Source organism: Asterias rubens, chromosome 18 (genome assembly GCF_902459465.1).
Source record: "Asterias rubens chromosome 18, eAstRub1.3, whole genome shotgun sequence".
NCBI lineage: Eukaryota > Metazoa > Echinodermata > Asteroidea > Forcipulatida > Asteriidae > Asterias > Asterias rubens.
In genome coordinates, this window is record NC_047079.1 from 3,460,201 (window position 1) to 3,477,293 (window position 17,093).

General features: G+C 40.9%; 1 protein-coding gene across 1 annotated transcript; it reads left to right on the top strand.

The window, feature by feature from the left end:
* Window positions 1–2,541: 2,541 nt before the first annotated feature.
* On the top strand, window positions 2,542–15,538 carry LOC117302364 (NACHT, LRR and PYD domains-containing protein 3-like). Its single transcript, XM_033786286.1, has 8 exons — window positions 2,542–2,645; window positions 5,979–6,112; window positions 7,462–7,817; window positions 9,670–9,756; window positions 10,752–10,874; window positions 11,516–11,590; window positions 12,032–12,232; window positions 13,223–15,538. Exons 3-8 carry the CDS (start codon window positions 7,523–7,525, stop codon window positions 14,785–14,787), a joined length of 2,346 nt encoding a protein of 781 aa, XP_033642177.1. The 5' UTR covers window positions 2,542–2,645; window positions 5,979–6,112; window positions 7,462–7,522; the 3' UTR covers window positions 14,788–15,538.
* The last annotated feature ends 1,555 nt before the right edge of the window (window positions 15,539–17,093 follow it).

Below are 17,093 nucleotides of genomic sequence, written 5' to 3' on the forward strand. Positions count from 1 at the left end.
TGATTTCGAGACCTCAGATTTAGAACTTGAGGTCTCGAAATCAACCATCTAAACGCACACAACTTCGTGTGTCAGGTGGTTTTTCTTTTCTTTCATTATTATGTCGCAACTTCGATGACCGATTGAGCTCAAATTTTCACAGGTTAGTTATTTTATGCATATGTTGTGATACACCAACTGTGAAGGCTAGTATTTGACAATAAGTACAATAGTGTCCACTGCCTTTAAGGGCATTTAAGTTGCAACAATAAGGTCATCTCTATAACACAATCCGATGTTTGGTATGGTGCTATAGTCTTGGTGCAAGACGTTTCTCGTTTCTTTCACGCACCGCCCGTAACACTGACCCGACTCCGGGATATCACGGTGCCACTCTGCGTGAAAGGAAACGAGAAACGTCTTGCACCAAGACCATGGATGGTGCAAGAAGAAGTTTGGTTGAATTTCTTACAATGTCTGGCACATCGACTTGTTTTGTCACGAGGTTTCGTGTTAAATTTGGATGGTGATGAATATTAATTGTCTAAGCTGTTGTGTAACATTGTAATGAGTGTTTATTATAATCTCGAAGCATGTTTAAAAGCACTTTGAATCTTTGTTCGTCTCTGAATACGCGCGCCGAATCAACCAGCCACCTCAGAACACGTATGTTTCTTTGCAAGGAATTAATTAATTAATGCATCCACAGTACACAGCATGTCAGCATCAGAGTCCAGCTTTCTCCAGAAGACGATCAGAGCATACTGATCGAAACGTAGAGTTGAAACCAACGGTTCTTTTCAGAACCACTCAGGCTCCAACTCATTTAGAAAAAGCCGTGACATGGTGTTTCCCACAAACCTTTCCTTTCCATATCGTATATCCACCATGCAAAGTTTCAAATCCTACTTAGAATTAATTTAATTAATTAAAACTACATTCTGATGATGAAGGTAATTATCTTAAAGGCAGTGGACACTATTAATAATTACTCAAAATAATTATTAGCATAAAGCCTTTCTTGGTGACGAGTAATGGGGAGAGGTTGATGGTATAAAACATTGTGAGAAACGGCTCCCTCTGATGTGACATAGTTTTCGAGAAAGAAGTAATTTTCCACGAATTTAATTTCGAGACCTCAGATTTAGAACTTGAGGTCTCGAAATCAACCATCTAAACGCACACAACTTCGCGTGACAAGGGAGTTTTTTTTTTCATTATTATCTCGCAACTGCGATGACCGATTTAGCTCAATTAATGTTCACAGGTTAGTTATTTTATGCATATTATGTTGAGATACACCAACTGTGAAGGCTATAGTCTTTGACAATTACCAATAGTGTCCACTGCCTTTAAAGCAATGACGATGCCCCTGTAGAAACGTAAATATTTTGAAAGAAACTTCATTGTCTTGTGTCCTATGTCATTACGTACCCATTCTCAAAGTAATTTTTGTGTCTCATTATTTGTACCTATTGTATAAGCTACGGTTGGCTATACATGAGTACAGGAGAGGACCAGATGCTGTCAGTTGACCTCGGTATTCATTTCACAGAGGAGAGATTCGCAGTCAACTCACACTTATAAACAGGTACACATGCTACATAAACAACATGTACCAACGTGACCTCGGACCAATCATAACACATGGAAAGCTTACGTCACTGCAAGTTTATCCAATTAAATTATTGTATCCAATGAATTCGGTCTGCAAGACATCAGTGCCCGTCTCTATCCGCAAAGGCCCAAAGTCTATGGTCGCCCCCTTCACTTTCTTTATGCCTCGCCTTATGAGGGCGCTATTCACATTTTGAATGTGTAGTCTATCTAATTGTAGACTTGATTCAAGTCCCGTTCTCGTTCGAGAGGTCCCTAGGCATACCCGCCGCCGTCAAATTGTTGCTGTTGTGGTCCCGAGAATAGGTCGGGAGGGGGATGCAGAGCATCACACAAAGCAGTAGTTTTCTGAGAATGACACGGGATTGGGATTTGAGTCAAGTCTAATCTTTGGTGACTGAGAGACCACTGGGTCCTGTTTCAGCCAAAATACAAGGTCAATAGAATAAAACTTTTCATATTTTGGTTAATTTCCTGGGCATTTTTCGCCCATCCGAAAATTATCAAGCATTATGAGAGCTGCTTGATGATCTAAATTGAAATATAATACTCATTATAGTCACAGAGGTGTTGAGAGACGTTTTGAAAAACAAACTGGTGTTATGAGAAGGGGTTGAAAGTTCAAAAGTCAATGAATAATTTCCCCTGTACTGTAATGCCACGAGACTTCTTCGTATTTTTTCGTGTATTTTTGAATACAGCAGTTTGCTCTGTTTGCTATGGGACTCGTTTTAGAACGATGTGGGACAAAATTAATTCCAATACATTATGGACAACAGGGGGCGCTATACCGTGTTGAGAGACTTGATGAAGTAACTACGCATTGTTCCACGCTTCCGGAATTTCCCCTTAGTTAGGCCGTGTCCGCCCCCTTCCGAAACGACGACTTCGGCTACAGCTACGTCTAGATCACCGCGTCTACTAGTGTTGAAGAATAGCAGACGTGCGCGATCTAGCCGTAGCTGTAGCCGAAGTCGCCGTTTCGGACACGGCCTTAGTACTTCCTGGATAGACTCCAGACACGATTTGGTTGACCACAGAAAAGAAAGGTAATTATTTTGGACATTAACAGATTTCTCTCATTTTTTTAATCAAAATATCAGGCGGACTGCTGTGTAGCTAACTGCAGTTTTCTTGAGGTACTTGGTTTACTTGATTCGAAAGTGAAAACGTCAGGTTTCCGAGAGCGAGCAGCGTATGTTGCGCTACACCTAGCGGCTAGCCCTGGTTATGTTAGGACGTCAGTCAGTGCCACTGCACCGACGTCCTGGGTATAAAGGTTCTTTACAATGCGAACACAAATTTGACTACAATTTTCTTTATTTTTTACCTGATTTGAGAAGTTGAAATTCCGTTCATATATTCATAGTGTCCCTCACTATATTTTCAACGTGTTTACAGCTAACAAATATCCATCCATGGAAGAAATTATTTCCGAAAATATGTCGAAGTTCTGAACTGGCGATGTGGATCATCATGTACCAATTGATAATGATAGTGTGAGCCCAAGTGTGCATGGCTTTGAGAACAGTGCATTATCTTGCCGCTATCCGCCGTCAACTGGGTAGGTCGGTGCCTAGTTGCGATAATCGTAACCCTCCATCCTCCCGACGGTCGGAGACCGGAGGGTTACGACACAAGACTGATATTATCGGTGTAACTAGCAGTTTTGACCAGTTTTTGCCAGACTCGTGATCAGATTCGTCCTTTTTTTCCACTTTCCAAAATCATGACAGACATTCTAAACACATGGAGTTGATCTTTATTGTATGACAACGTCATCTGGAACCCTTAAAACAACATCATGAAAATATTTGGCAGAAAAAACGACAAAAACTTACCAAAAGACGGACCGAATATATCCATAATCCATAGCGGGGCCAACTAGTGATTTTGAACGTCGCACTTGCTTGGCAACAACCAATCAGCGTGACCCAACCAAACACGCATCTGGACGAGCCATGGCTGTCGTATGCGTATCGGCCATTCCAGCTTGCAAACTCACCGCCTGTGTGTGTAAGCACCGATCCCCGCACCGAGTGCGCAGCATGCAGGCATGTACATGTACATGTACATGTACATGTACTGTATGAACATCGTGCGTGTTTGGTAGCACACCACGCTCTCACCCAAGGAAGCACGCAACCGCTCTGTTTCCACAGTCCCACACACACGTCCGCTATTCCACACACCGCTATCGCCCACAATCCTAGCCCGTGAGCCGTCAGGCTCACAGCATTGACGATCTTGTACACTTCCGGGTCTTGCGGTTACTGTAATGAGCGCGCTCTACTTGTAATAAAAGGCTCTTGATTGACCATTGGAAGTGGTCATGTTTGAATATAATGACGACAACGCCATTCCCATTGGGGCGGTCTGTTATAAAGGTCAAAATAAAGGTCAAATTTTGTGCAGCTGATTGGACGGCTGTAAATTAATGATTCATATCCATTTCCTCTAGACCAACAATAATGGTGTGTGATTGGCTATTAGGAATGATGTATTATTCATGAAATAAATCTTTGCATATATCCACTCACCCCCCCCCCCCCATTTTCCACGGATTTGCGAAGAAAAACAATGAAACACATAAGCCACTCAGTTTACAAGATTGTCAAGGCTAGGATTGCGTGCGATAGCGGTGTGTGGAATAGCGGTGTGTGTGGGGGGCTGCGTACATGTACAATGTACAGGCGCTGTGTGGTGCGTGAGAGAGTGCGGTGTGCTATTCTTTTTAGAGTCAGTCGGGGGACTGGTTGTATTATATCGCATTCGGGCGGCTTAGGTTTATACTTGCTCTATTGGTTTTAGCTAGAGTAATTGTCTACACAGCCTTGACCAAGGCTTAGCTGTTATTGGCTCTCTTTCGGAGCTGCTGATACAAACATTGTGAGAAATGTCTCCCTCAGACTCAGAGTCTGAGTCTGAAGTAGTTAGTTTTCAAGAAAAAAGTAATTTTCACCTGAAATATTTGAATTTGATTTTGAGACCTCAGAATTAGATTTTGAGGTCCCGAAATCAACCATCTGAAAGCACATAACTTCGTGTGACAAGGGTGTTTTTGTGTATTTGAATTTGACTTTGAGACCTCAGATTGTCAGAATTAGATTTTGAGGTCCCGAAATCAAGCATGTGAACGTACACAACTTCGTGTGACAAGGGTGTTTTTTTCTTCCATTTTTATCTCGCAACTTCGATGATCAATTGAGTTCAAATTTTCACAGGTTTGTTATTTTGTGCATGGAAAGTGAGATGACTGGTCTTTGGCATAGTAACCATGAGGTGTCCACTGTCTTAAGAAGATGAAACTCCGTTCATATATTCTTAGTGTCCCAATGATTTCCTTCCTCCTGGTGTCCCTATCACATGTACATGTATAGTTAATTACACTTTCGATGACTTCCCAACTAACAAATATATCCAACCCATGGATGAAATTATTTCTGAAATAAGACGGAGTTGTAATTGTAATGCAATTGCAACGAAGGACTCGAACCTAGGCAAGTTGTAGGCTGGTAGTACACATAATTATTTAGTTTAATTTTGATTAATTCAAATGAATAAGATACCATTTAAAAAATTCACAACAAGTTAAAAAGATACAACGTGTAGCGGACTTTGTGCATAGTTTAAGTTTTTCCTTGTTTCTGTTTTTTTGTTCGTACTTCCTGTGAATGCAATGCGTATTTTGACGTGAATTTGACGTCACAACTCCGTTTTTCGCTGCGGTATTCACAGGAGAGTTGAGCACAACTCAACCCCTGCAAATTATTCGTTGTGAATTTTTGACGTCTACATCATATCGCATTCGCAGGAAGTATGTTTTCTATTCCAACAAGTGTATCAGCATTAACTTGATCCAACTGTCTTGAGCGCCTTGGAACAACTTTGGTTGATTTTGGCGCTTTATAAATTCCCTCTGATTGATTGAACCAGGCTTTCTGGTATAGCTGTCCTACCTCTATGCTCTATGCTTATACACACCATGCATACGTACATGTACATACACTTTTGTGCCTTTGTTATTGTTATTGTCTGGATCGCCTTTAGATAGTGATTATTTTCGCTTTTTGGTTACCCGCAGGCTTGTTCTCTGTGTAGTCATATTTTTATTGCCTATTATTTGTATGTATTGTATGAATTAGATTTGGAGGTCTCGAAATCACGCATCTGAAAGCACACAACTTCATGTGACAAGGGGGTTTTTCTCTTTTATTATTATCTCGCAACTTCGACGACCAATTGAGTTCACATTTTCACAGGTTTGTTATTTTTTGTGCATGTGTTGAGATGCACCAAGTGAGAAGATCGATGACTGTTCTTTGACAACTTCCAAAAGGTGTCCAGTGTCTTTAACAATTTTTGTTACTTATACATTACAGCCTATTACGTGGTCATCAACAAGGCAAACAGCGGACCATGATGGAGGAGAGTGGCATCACATGATCGCTGGTGATGGTCACGACGACCATCGAGAACGCACCCAAACCCAGGCTTTGGTTTATCAATTAAGTCTGTAAGTACACAACACTGAGTAAAAAGAAATGTGACACTATACAAAAAAAACCTGTATAGAATAACCCCTTTAGTTTCTATGACAGTGGCCATATTGTAGAGCAGGCCGTATGCGCGTCTATACGCGTACATCAATGAAGCATGTAGCGTTCTTGGTTTGATCTCTGTCCTTCCTCTATGGTTTGATGTTTGTTTGTTGTGGTTTTTTGGTTGGTCTCAGATGGGTTTGTCAGTTAAGTGTGCTTGTTGAAATATTTTTTGTTTTTGTTTTATCCAATTTTATTTCTCATAACGCCTCTTTTGACTTTCGCTTTTCAATTTTCAATTTTTCTTGTGTATACATTTTTTCCTGCGTTTTTTAAAATTTTTATATAAAAATGTAAATCTGTATTTTAATTCAGTCTCTGGACTGTGACAAGCAGATGTTTTTACAATAAACCAGTAATAACAATAATAATAATAACAATATGCCGCTCTTAATATTTATGCATGAGTTTTGTCACAATTCTAACCCAAAACAAGGCTATGGGCGCAGCCACTCATGTGGTGGCGGACGTGCGCCTATGGCCTCATTTTGGTGTAAGAATTAGGGCGTCATGCATGAATATTAAGAGAGGCGTATGGCACGAAATGTTGTAATGAAATTCAGAAAAGGGCTACAAACATATTCGCCATAAACATAAATGAGATGTGACTTCATTTCATGTTCTGGGGTGCTAAGAAGTGTTGTACTGGAAGCGTATTAGATACTGTAGTTTTGAGAAATTAGTAAAACAAGTCGTGAATTAATTATCGCCTCAGGAGAAGAAAATTATTTTAGCATGTAAAACATATTACGTGACATATTTACTCATTTCTCAAAAACTACAGCACATCCGCAGGTACAAGCTTTCTAACGATCATTATCTTCAAATTGTGTAAGTTTAATGTAAATCTGTGGACATTGTGTTTTGTATTACAAAAAGTACCCACATCCTTTAAAGACATTGGACACTATTGGAAATTGTCTTCTCACTTGCTGGATCTCAACGTATATGCATAAGATAACAAACCTGTGAAAATTTCAGCTCAATCGGTCATCGAGTATGCGAGATAATATTGAAGGAAAAAACAACACTTTTCACACGAAGTTGTGTGCTTTCAGATGCTTGATTTTGAGACCTCAAGTTTTAAATCTGAGGTCTGAAAATAATTTCTTTCTCGAAAACTACATTAGTAGAGGGAGCCGTTTCTCACAATGTTTTATACTATCAACCTCTCCCCATTACTTGTTACCAAGTAAGGTTTTATGCTTATAATTATTTTGAGTAATTACCAATGGAATAAGTTCCTTTGTTATTTTCTCCACAGGGCCTTTTGTCCGCAGCTTTCTACACTTTTGCAAAAGGGTCCCCCCCCCTCCTGAAGCAAAATGGCTGGTGATAGACCAAGAGACCATAATGAATTACTTCTAGTTTTGAAAAGGACTTTAACCGATGAAGCTTTGGGGGACATGAAGATGGTAGTCAGAGCAAGAGAATTTGGCGGCTTCCTAGACGCGGAGCTTGAGAAAATAAAGTATGTAAGGGACATGCTATTTGCGCTGGAGGTCAAGGGAGTCATAGGAGTCGGCCACTATGGAAACCTAAGAGAAATTATGAAGAGCATTGACTATGTGGCAGTTATTGCAGATATTGATCGGACAGAACAATACTTGAAAGAAAAAGGTAAGAATTAAAGGCAGTGGACGCTATTAGTAATTAATCAAAATAGTTATTAGCATAAAAACTTACTTAATCAAAATAGTTACGAGCATAAAAACTTACTTGGTAACGAGTAATGGGGAGAGGTTGGTGGTACAAAACATTGTGAGAAATGGCTCGCTCTGAAGTAATGTAGTTTTCGAGAAACAAGTAGTTTTCCACGAATTTGATTTTGTGACCTCAGATTTAGAATTAGAGGTCTCGAAATCAAGCGTCTGAAAGCACACAACTTCGTGTGACAATGGTTTTTTTTTTTCATTATTATCTCGCAACTTGGACGACCACTTGAGCTCAAATTTTCACAGGTTTGTTATTTTAAATGCATATTTTGAGATACACGTAGTGAGAAGACTAGTCTTTGACAATTACCAACAGTGTCCACTGTCTTTAATGCCAAGTCACACAGCAGCGATAAAGTAAACGATAACAATAACGTTGCAAAGAAAACACATTCTATTGGTTGAATTGCTCCACACAGAATACGCCCACGCTCATTCAACAAATCGAGGGCGTGTATTTTTATAGTTCTCATTTTCGTTCAACTATCGGGGCCTGTGTGACGGGGCCTGTGTGACCGGGCCTTTAGGGAAATGTTATTGGCCCCATCACCAGGGCACTAATGTAAAGCGCATTGAGACGGTTATTGTGAAATGCGCTATATAAGGATTTGTTATTATTGTTATCATTATTGGGTGATATAGGAGTAGAGGATATGGTTGGCTTGCGACCTCATGCTACAATCCTGGCCAAAATGCTTGGGCCACCCTTTCCTGATACATCAGTTCCCTGTGCACTTCCCATTCCCATTCACATTCAAAACATTTGCCCCCCGCCCCGAAATTTGCCTCGAAATTGCATGGTTTTCCTTTTACTTTGCGAACTAACACGGTCGTTCATTTATGGGAGTCAAATTTTTGACTCCCATAAATGGCCGACCGTGTTGGTCGTCGAGGTAAAAGGAAAACCATGCAATTTCGAGTGATACTTGTGTGGATCATTATATTCTACTTTTAAATTATCTTTCTAACCTTATGCATTTTATAACAAACGGTTACAAACGCTTTTCAAAGACCAATTCGACCGATCCAAGGCAACGTGTTCCTTTAAGTTCGGTAGCCATAGCAATAGGGCGCATTGAACCCATCCTCAGTTAGGACCATTAACTCGTCCTTTACCCGTCCTAACTCCTAAGGAATAATCTTAGCGTTTGGTGAAATACGCTGTAGTCCCAGCAATCTACCTTGGCTAACACAGACCTGGTTCCTTTTTCTGGAATAAGTTATGCAGATTTTTATGTGCTCAAAAGTATTTTGATATTTACAGCTTTTTTTAAATGAAATTGCCGAATGGTATTACGGAGAAGATTCAATTCAAAGACACTGGGACCTTTGGTAAATGTCAAAGACCAGTCTTCTCACTTGGTGTATCTCAACATATGCATCAAATATCAAACCTTGCAAAGATTTAGCTCAACTGGTCGTCGAAGTTGCGAGATAATCCCCCGAATGAAAGTAAAAACACCCTTGTCACGCGAAGTTGTGTGTTTTCAGATGCTTGATTTTGAGACCTCGGAATCTGATTCTGAGGTCTCAAAATCAAATTTGTGGAAAATTACTTCTTTCCCGAAAAGTACGTTACTTCAGAGGGAGCCGTTTCTCACAATGTTTTATACTATCAACAGCTCCCCATTACTCATTACCAAGTAATGTTTTATGCTAATAATTATGTTGAGTAATTACCAGTGTCTACTGCCTTTAAAAAGGGACCGGAATAAATTTGACTGATTTTGAAACTAAGTCGTTTACTTTCCAACCAGGTTATGCTATTGTATCGGCAGCTTCCAATACTCAGACGACATCTACGAGGGTTGCACAAACACATCGGCTTCAAGATAACTCCAGTGGTAAGTTTTTTTTTTACATCGGCTCTGGTTGTTAAAACAGCTTAAGCCATGTTCGCACTGGGTAAACGTTTTGGGTAACTTTACCATGACGCTTGATGAGTAAACACACCTAGAAAGCTAACTGCTTGTCCAAGGTGTGGTATAGACCTTTATCACGGTGTGGCCATCTTGATTTTACTCCATTCAAACTCACTGTAACCAAACTGAGGCTGGACGAAATAATGGTCTGGTGCCATGCGCAATGAATGTTAGCATTCATTACTGTTATTGGAAACGGGGAACATGACCAAGATGGTGACAGGGAGATAAAGGTCTATAGGGGTGTGGTGTGGTCGTGAAGGTGCAGTATTTTACAAGGTGCGAGTAAAAACATCCTCATCATCTTAAAGCTGTTGATGGGTCGTGGTGGGACTTATGTCTGTCACTGCCGGAAGGGCCACTGCCTGGAAAACCTTGACTGATGGTGCTGTCACTGCTTCCAACGCCGGGTAAGGCCGTGTCCGAATTGGCGACTTTGGCTACAGCTACGGCTAGATCAGCACGTCTGTCAGTGTTGTAGAATAGGCAGACGCGCGCGCCCTAGTCGTAGCTGTAGCCGAAGTCGCCAATTCGGACACGGCCTATTATTCTGATGGGTAAATCTTCCCACCGTCTGCACTTAGATTTAATTGACGCCAGTAGAATTGTACAAAAGATGTCACTTTCACACGCGTGATCTACGCCGGTGAAAGGTCACTGGATTTTCTGGCTCGGTTATACTGACCTGGGCGTAATTTCATCGAGCTGCTTAGCACAAAAATTTGCTTAGCATGAAATTTTTGCCTTGTTGTGAAAAAGTAGGTTTGAAAAAGTATCATTTGCATTGAGCAAATCTAAAGAATGGCGTAGGCTGTTTGTATCAGTAGGAGTTACTTGCAAATACTTCCCCCAAAACAACGAACACAGACCCATGACACATTTACATGAAATTGACAACGGTTATTTATATTTTGCAGGGATCTCTTTAGCAATTGGACAACTTGAAGAGCTGGCGATCACAAACACACCTGAGTTGGACGAATTACGTCCTAGGTTACTGAAAGCTGCCGCTCATCAGCAAGCTGCTTTTGAATCGCCCAGTAAGTTATTGAATCATTCACAATACAAAATGAATCACGAAGTGAAAGAAGTTAATGTTGATTTGTTTGTTTTATTTTTATAAAAAATTAGTTATACCTTTGAGACATACGTTTAGTTGAACAAAACCAGTGCTCTTGTTTGAACAAGCAACCAGACAAACCGATAAGAAAGTAGTGCTATTACATGTACCGTTGCGGGGGGCCATTTGCGAGGCCCCGCAAATCTCTTGCGTGGTCCCCGTTAATTTTCTCGTGGGCCCCCTCACCCCCGCGGGTATTTTGCGGGGGGTCCCTGCCACGTACTCGTTGCCCCTCGCGGGTTACCCTCGGGGGCTTGGAATTACTTGTAGCTGGTGCTGTACTTACTAAGATACCTGTTTGATCAGCAGTATTTTGTGCTCAACAGTATTTTTTTAAGAAATTACTGATTGGAATATAAACAAGATCCAATTACATAAGATCCAATTACATTTGTCCAATTTCTAAACTAAATCATTTCATAGATGTTAAATTTGCATCGGGTATAGAACATTCATTTTGGTTTACCCATATACACAGAAGTGTTTTAGCACTGTATCAGTATTTTCCCGAGTTCTGTGCAAAATAAATAAACATAAATAAATCATTTACTTTTTAACCAGGTAATGATATTGCATCGGCAGTTTCAAATACTCAGATGACAACCACGAGGGTTTCACAACCACATCAGCCTCGAGGTTACTCCAGTGGTAATACTCAAAAGACATCTATGAGCGTTTCACAACCACATCAGCCTCGAGGTAACTCCAGTGGTAATACTCAAAAGACATCTATGAGCGTTTCACAACCACATCAGCCTCGAGGTAACTCCAGTGGTAATACTCAAAAGACATCTATGAGCGTTTCACAACCACATCAGCCTCGAGGTAACTCCAGTGGTAATACTCAGATGACATCTATGAGTATTTCACAACCACAAGAACCTCGAGGTAACTCCAGTGGTAATACTCAGATGACAACCACGATTGTTTCACAATCACAAGAACCCACAGATAACTCCAATGGTAATACTCAGATGACAACCACGAGCGTTTCACAATCACAAGAACCCACAGATAACTCCAGTGGTAATACTCAGATGACAACCACAAGCGTTTCACAATCACAAGAACCCACAGATAACTCCAGTGGTAATACTCAGATGACAACCACAAGCGTTTCACAATCACAAGAACCCACAGATAACTCCAGTGGTAACACTCAGTTGACAACCATGAGCGTTTCACAACCACAAGAACCTCCAAAAAACTCCAGTGGTAAAACTCGGATGAAAACCAAGAGGGTTTCACAACAACATCAGCCTCGAGATAACTCCAGAGGTAAGTTTTTTAACAAGTTTTGTGCATTGGCTTTCTAGTTTAATAACATGAGCACTAGTTTAAAAACTATAGCAAATTCACTTGTAGTGTCCAATGTCGCCTGTGGCAATCACGACAGTGGGGGCATGGCTGGCTAGTGCGTAACGGCGCTTCCCTCTCACCTAGGTGACCCCGGTTCGATTCCCGGCCAGGGCCATATGTGAGTTGAGTTGTGCCTTCGTACACTGCTGTGACACAAGGGTTTTCCAGACCATCGGGTTTTCCTCCCTCGGGAAACATCGAACACTTTTTGATCTTTGGCGTTGCATAACGGTTTGATGTGGCTGGCTGCCAAAGGCGCCCTTGTATGCCTGCTTCTCGAACACGTTGTAGCCGCGTCCTTCGCAATTCAGCTCTCAGCTGCAAGAAAAGATTATTAGCCTCCAAAATGATTGTTATTATATTATTATTATAGTTTGTCCACTGCTCGAAAGTCTAACCAGCTCTAAACACCTTTCATCATCATCATCATTTAGCGGTCGCAACCGAGATTCCATTCACAACGTCATGCCAGAGGTGTTTATCCCTCATCATGTTTGGAAGGTCCTCAATTTCAGACTCTGTATCTCTACCTTTAGAATTCTATTATATAAATGCATGTCCCAAATTTGATGTCTTTGCACCCCCCCCTTATAGCTATGCCTTTGCATTAGACCCACTTCAGCAGAACTGTCCCCCCCCCCCCCCCATTTAAAAAAATCTGGACTCGTTTGAGAGTCAAAATTACCCAAATAAAAAGTAAAATTGTATGAGCTTTTATTTTGTATTTTAAGCATTTTTAAGAATATTTTCCTGTTTGCAAGCAGTCAATGTATTTATTCAAACGCGATCTTACAATGAATAGTAAATGACAAGAGATATTTGTTTTTGAAAAAACTACATGTAAATGTAAGCATGTTTGTTCAAGAGAAAATTCTGGCGACACTTTTATTTCTTTACTTTTGTTTACAGGAGAAACTTCTAGAACTACAGATGGACCCAGTCAGGCTGCTGATAAGTTCGAGGGGAGTTTGAGAAAACGATATATGGCCACTGGTAGCTTTGTGCAGATAATTCCGTTGGTTGGGGATGATACGAAACCCATCAGCGACATCTACACGAAGCTGAAGCTACAATATACCGAATACAGAGGAAAACCACTGAAGTCATACGAGGACATCTTCTTGGAGAAGACCAAGGAAGGGGATTCAATACGAAGAATCGTTCTGAAAGGAAGAGCTGGTATCGGGAAGTCGGCTCTTGTTGACAAGATGGCTTTCGATTGGGCAAACGGTAATCAAAAACTCCAGGAGTACAAGCTCGTGCTCATCTTGAAGATGTTCGCTTTAGAAGACTCCAACGAGCTAATTGATGCCATCTTTCACCAGCTCATAGATGAAGACCAAGATATAAATAAAGACGATCTGTGGTCATATATTACTGGCAACCCTGCAAAGGTGCTGATTCTCTTCGATGGTTTTGATGAGTTTAAGACCACCAACGTTTCAGAGGCATCATCGTCGTCTGGTAACATCTATCAAATCCTAAATCGTAAGGTACTCGGAGGAAGTTGTGTTGTGGTAACAACTCGTCACTCTCACTTCCATAAACTTGTGGGCAAATCACTGATCGGGAAACCTTTTGTTAAAGTACAAGTACTTGGATTTACTGAACAGGATATTAAGCAGTACATTGGCGAATTTTTCTCTCGGGAACATGATCGAGCAGAGGGACTCATCCGTACAATTAAATCCTCAGATGACCTGTTTGATTTGGCGACTAGTCCTCTGCTCTTGCTCTTAATGTGTTTAGTATGGAGAGAGCAGTCGACAATTCCAGACACAATGTTTCGTCTTTACAAAGATGCCTTGGGGTACATGTTCAAGAGAAACCGACTTCCACCAGATGAGGCCTCACAAGTTGTGACAAAAGTCGGAAAGAATGCTTTGGATGATCTGCTGTCACCGCATCAGTTTCTTTCATTTAAAGAAGGCGACTTTGAAGACGGGGCGCTAAGGTCTGCATTGAAAGCAGGTGTTCTCACCAGCCAAAGGGTCGTCAGAGGACTTGACACTCGACACAGCGTATGTTTCAACCACCGAACCTTCCAGGAGTACTGTGCGGCCATCTTCTTCCAACGCTTACTTCAAACTGATAAAGGTCAGTTTAACACAAATCTTGACCGGGTTGGAAACGTCATGAGAAATGGTTCCCAAAGTTTGGAGTACTTTCTGCGTTTTTGTTGTGGTGACAATCAGTTCTGCACAAACAAGGTGTTAAGCCTTATACAGAAATGCCAAAGATCAACGTTCGAGGAGGAGTTGTCGCTCAAGTGTTACTTTGAAGGCCAGTTTGCGGACCTACCTTCAGTGGATTTGGTCTCGGAGGACATGATGATTGAAGGTTACAGCAATGATGGTCTGCGGGCGTTATTCTACTATCTGAAACGTGTGAATGCTGATGACAAAAAGCAAGGCAGACGAAATACCAAATTCAAGAAAGTAACAAGTCTGTTAATCAGCAAAAGCGATTGGTAAAGCTTCGGTGAGTATTTGAAAGAGGTGATGAGTGGAATGACAAATCTCTCCACTTTTAACCTAGATGGTTGTGAGGTTACTCCTGCCAGTAGTAGTAGTTGAGTCAGAGAGGTTGTCTTCAACCGACGCCATCTCGGGAACCTCTGATGGTCGTCTTCCATGCATCCCGGTCCAGCATCAGCTTCCGAAGCTCCTTTTGTTGCGTCCTTCTTCAGCTGATCTACGAATGTTAGTCTCTTCCTGCCCTTGCTCCTGTTTCCATCGATGGGTTCACAAAGAACTTACGGGCTCACAGCTAGCACTGGATGGCGGATACAGTGGCCCCCTCCCGCCCCGAGCCCCTACTTTTGTAATGGACATTTATCATGATTCTGTCCCGATCATGTTCCCTGTATTCACAAGCATTAAAGAGCGCTGACTCTCGTCCCACATAGCGGAAGCCAGACTATCTCTTCAAAGCCTCAATTTAGGTACCCGAGCCTAGGCATGGAATTACACGCAGTGCCCCTTCAAAAGTTTCCAATTGACTTTAAGATTTTCCAAAGGAAGTGCCCTTTGCAAAATAAAAATGGCCTTGCCCTTTCAATGGTGAAACTCCAGGCCTCTGAACCATGTCCCGATTTGAAGCTGCGACTATTGCAGAGGGCGCTCTATTTGACAACGCTCATTCACAAAGGTGCATATTGGTATAGATATGGATCAAATTTGATCACCAGCTAGACCACAATGCACCTAATTCCAAGCTTTACGCGCACGCCCCAGTATTTGTGAAAAGGTCTTTGATGCCCAAGCCCCCCAGCCACTCACTCGGACATGATCCCTTTTTTCAAATGGTAGAAAATGTGGTGGCTTCTCCAGGCTCGATTAATTGAACCCTTTGCATTGATTGTGCATCACTTGCACAAATCATTTATATTTATAAGTATTATTTTGTAGTTTCTTTGGGGTTTTTTTGTGGGGGGGGGGGGGGGGTCATGGAATTCCTGTGTATCTTACAGTTGTTTCATATATTCGTTTTTTTTATTGGCTACTTGTTTATTCTTTTTATCTGTAAGGTGTCTTTTATCTCGAAAGTCCCTTGAGCATCTTTTGTAGCTATCATTAAATGCTTTTTATTGTTTTTATTATTATTACATCAGTCATGTGATGAAAATTTTGTAATGAAGAGATGTTGACAGTATTGTAATATATGTGTTGGAAGGAAAACACAAAAAGGGGTAAACAGGAGTTAACTGAACCCCCCCCCCATCCCCCAAAAAGAGCCAAATATGTAGATGTAGTAATGTAGATGTATTCGGGAAAAACAAGGTACATTCTGCTGTTAAAGCAGTATTTATAAATACCCCAGACAGTTTCTCTACTCCTATTGGTGGAGAGCGCGTCACGTGGGGGTGTTTGAACGGTTGATAATGACCAGTGTTTATAACCGGCTGGCTTCCGCGTGTCGGGCGCGCAAGATTATCCTGCGGAACGCAATTTATAGCTATTAGTAACAGCGCGTAATCTACTTCTAAGCGCACGCGCGTAATCTATTTTTAAGCGCGCGCGCGTCGCACAACCCATGCGAAACAGACTCTTCACAAAGTTTTTGAAAAAAATATTTCATACCTATTTTCAAATTGTCTGTAATTGTATTTTTGTTTAGTTTTTAACAAAAGGGCATTTATGAATGGGAATAAAAGAGTAGTGACTCGTTCCTAAACCTCCGTTTAAAACCTTGCAGGGTCGTTGCCAGAATATTTTTGCAAGACAAATTTTTAAAAGGACATAATCGAAGCAATTAGTTATACACATAGTGTTAGCGCAAACCAATTAACACATTGGTACCTTGCCATGTAATGCCTTAAGCCCCATAAAGCAGCACTAATCACAGACAACTGGAAAGTGATATACATTTTGTAAACTTGTTTTGTTTACTTTTTTACTGAACTCATTTTGTATAAATTTGTTACTGAACTCATTTTGTATACATTTTTTACCGTGTAATGGCTGACCATATTGTGGCTGAACATAATATTCTTTTTTATGTGATTTAATGTGACCAAAACAAGGTTTGATTTCAAATAGTCGAGTCTTTATTTTTAATGAAACTTTACACTTACATCTTTTATAAAGCTGCTGTACATACCAAATCTATGCTGTATTTTAAACACGTAGGCATATTGTTCACTGCATATAAACAAATAAATAGTATAAATCTTGAACATGTCTTGCGGAACTATAACAAAGTTTGTCTTACTTTTGTGCTTGTCGTACAATTCTGTAGATTCCAAGTCTAATACTTTATTTTAAACATGCAGGAACAT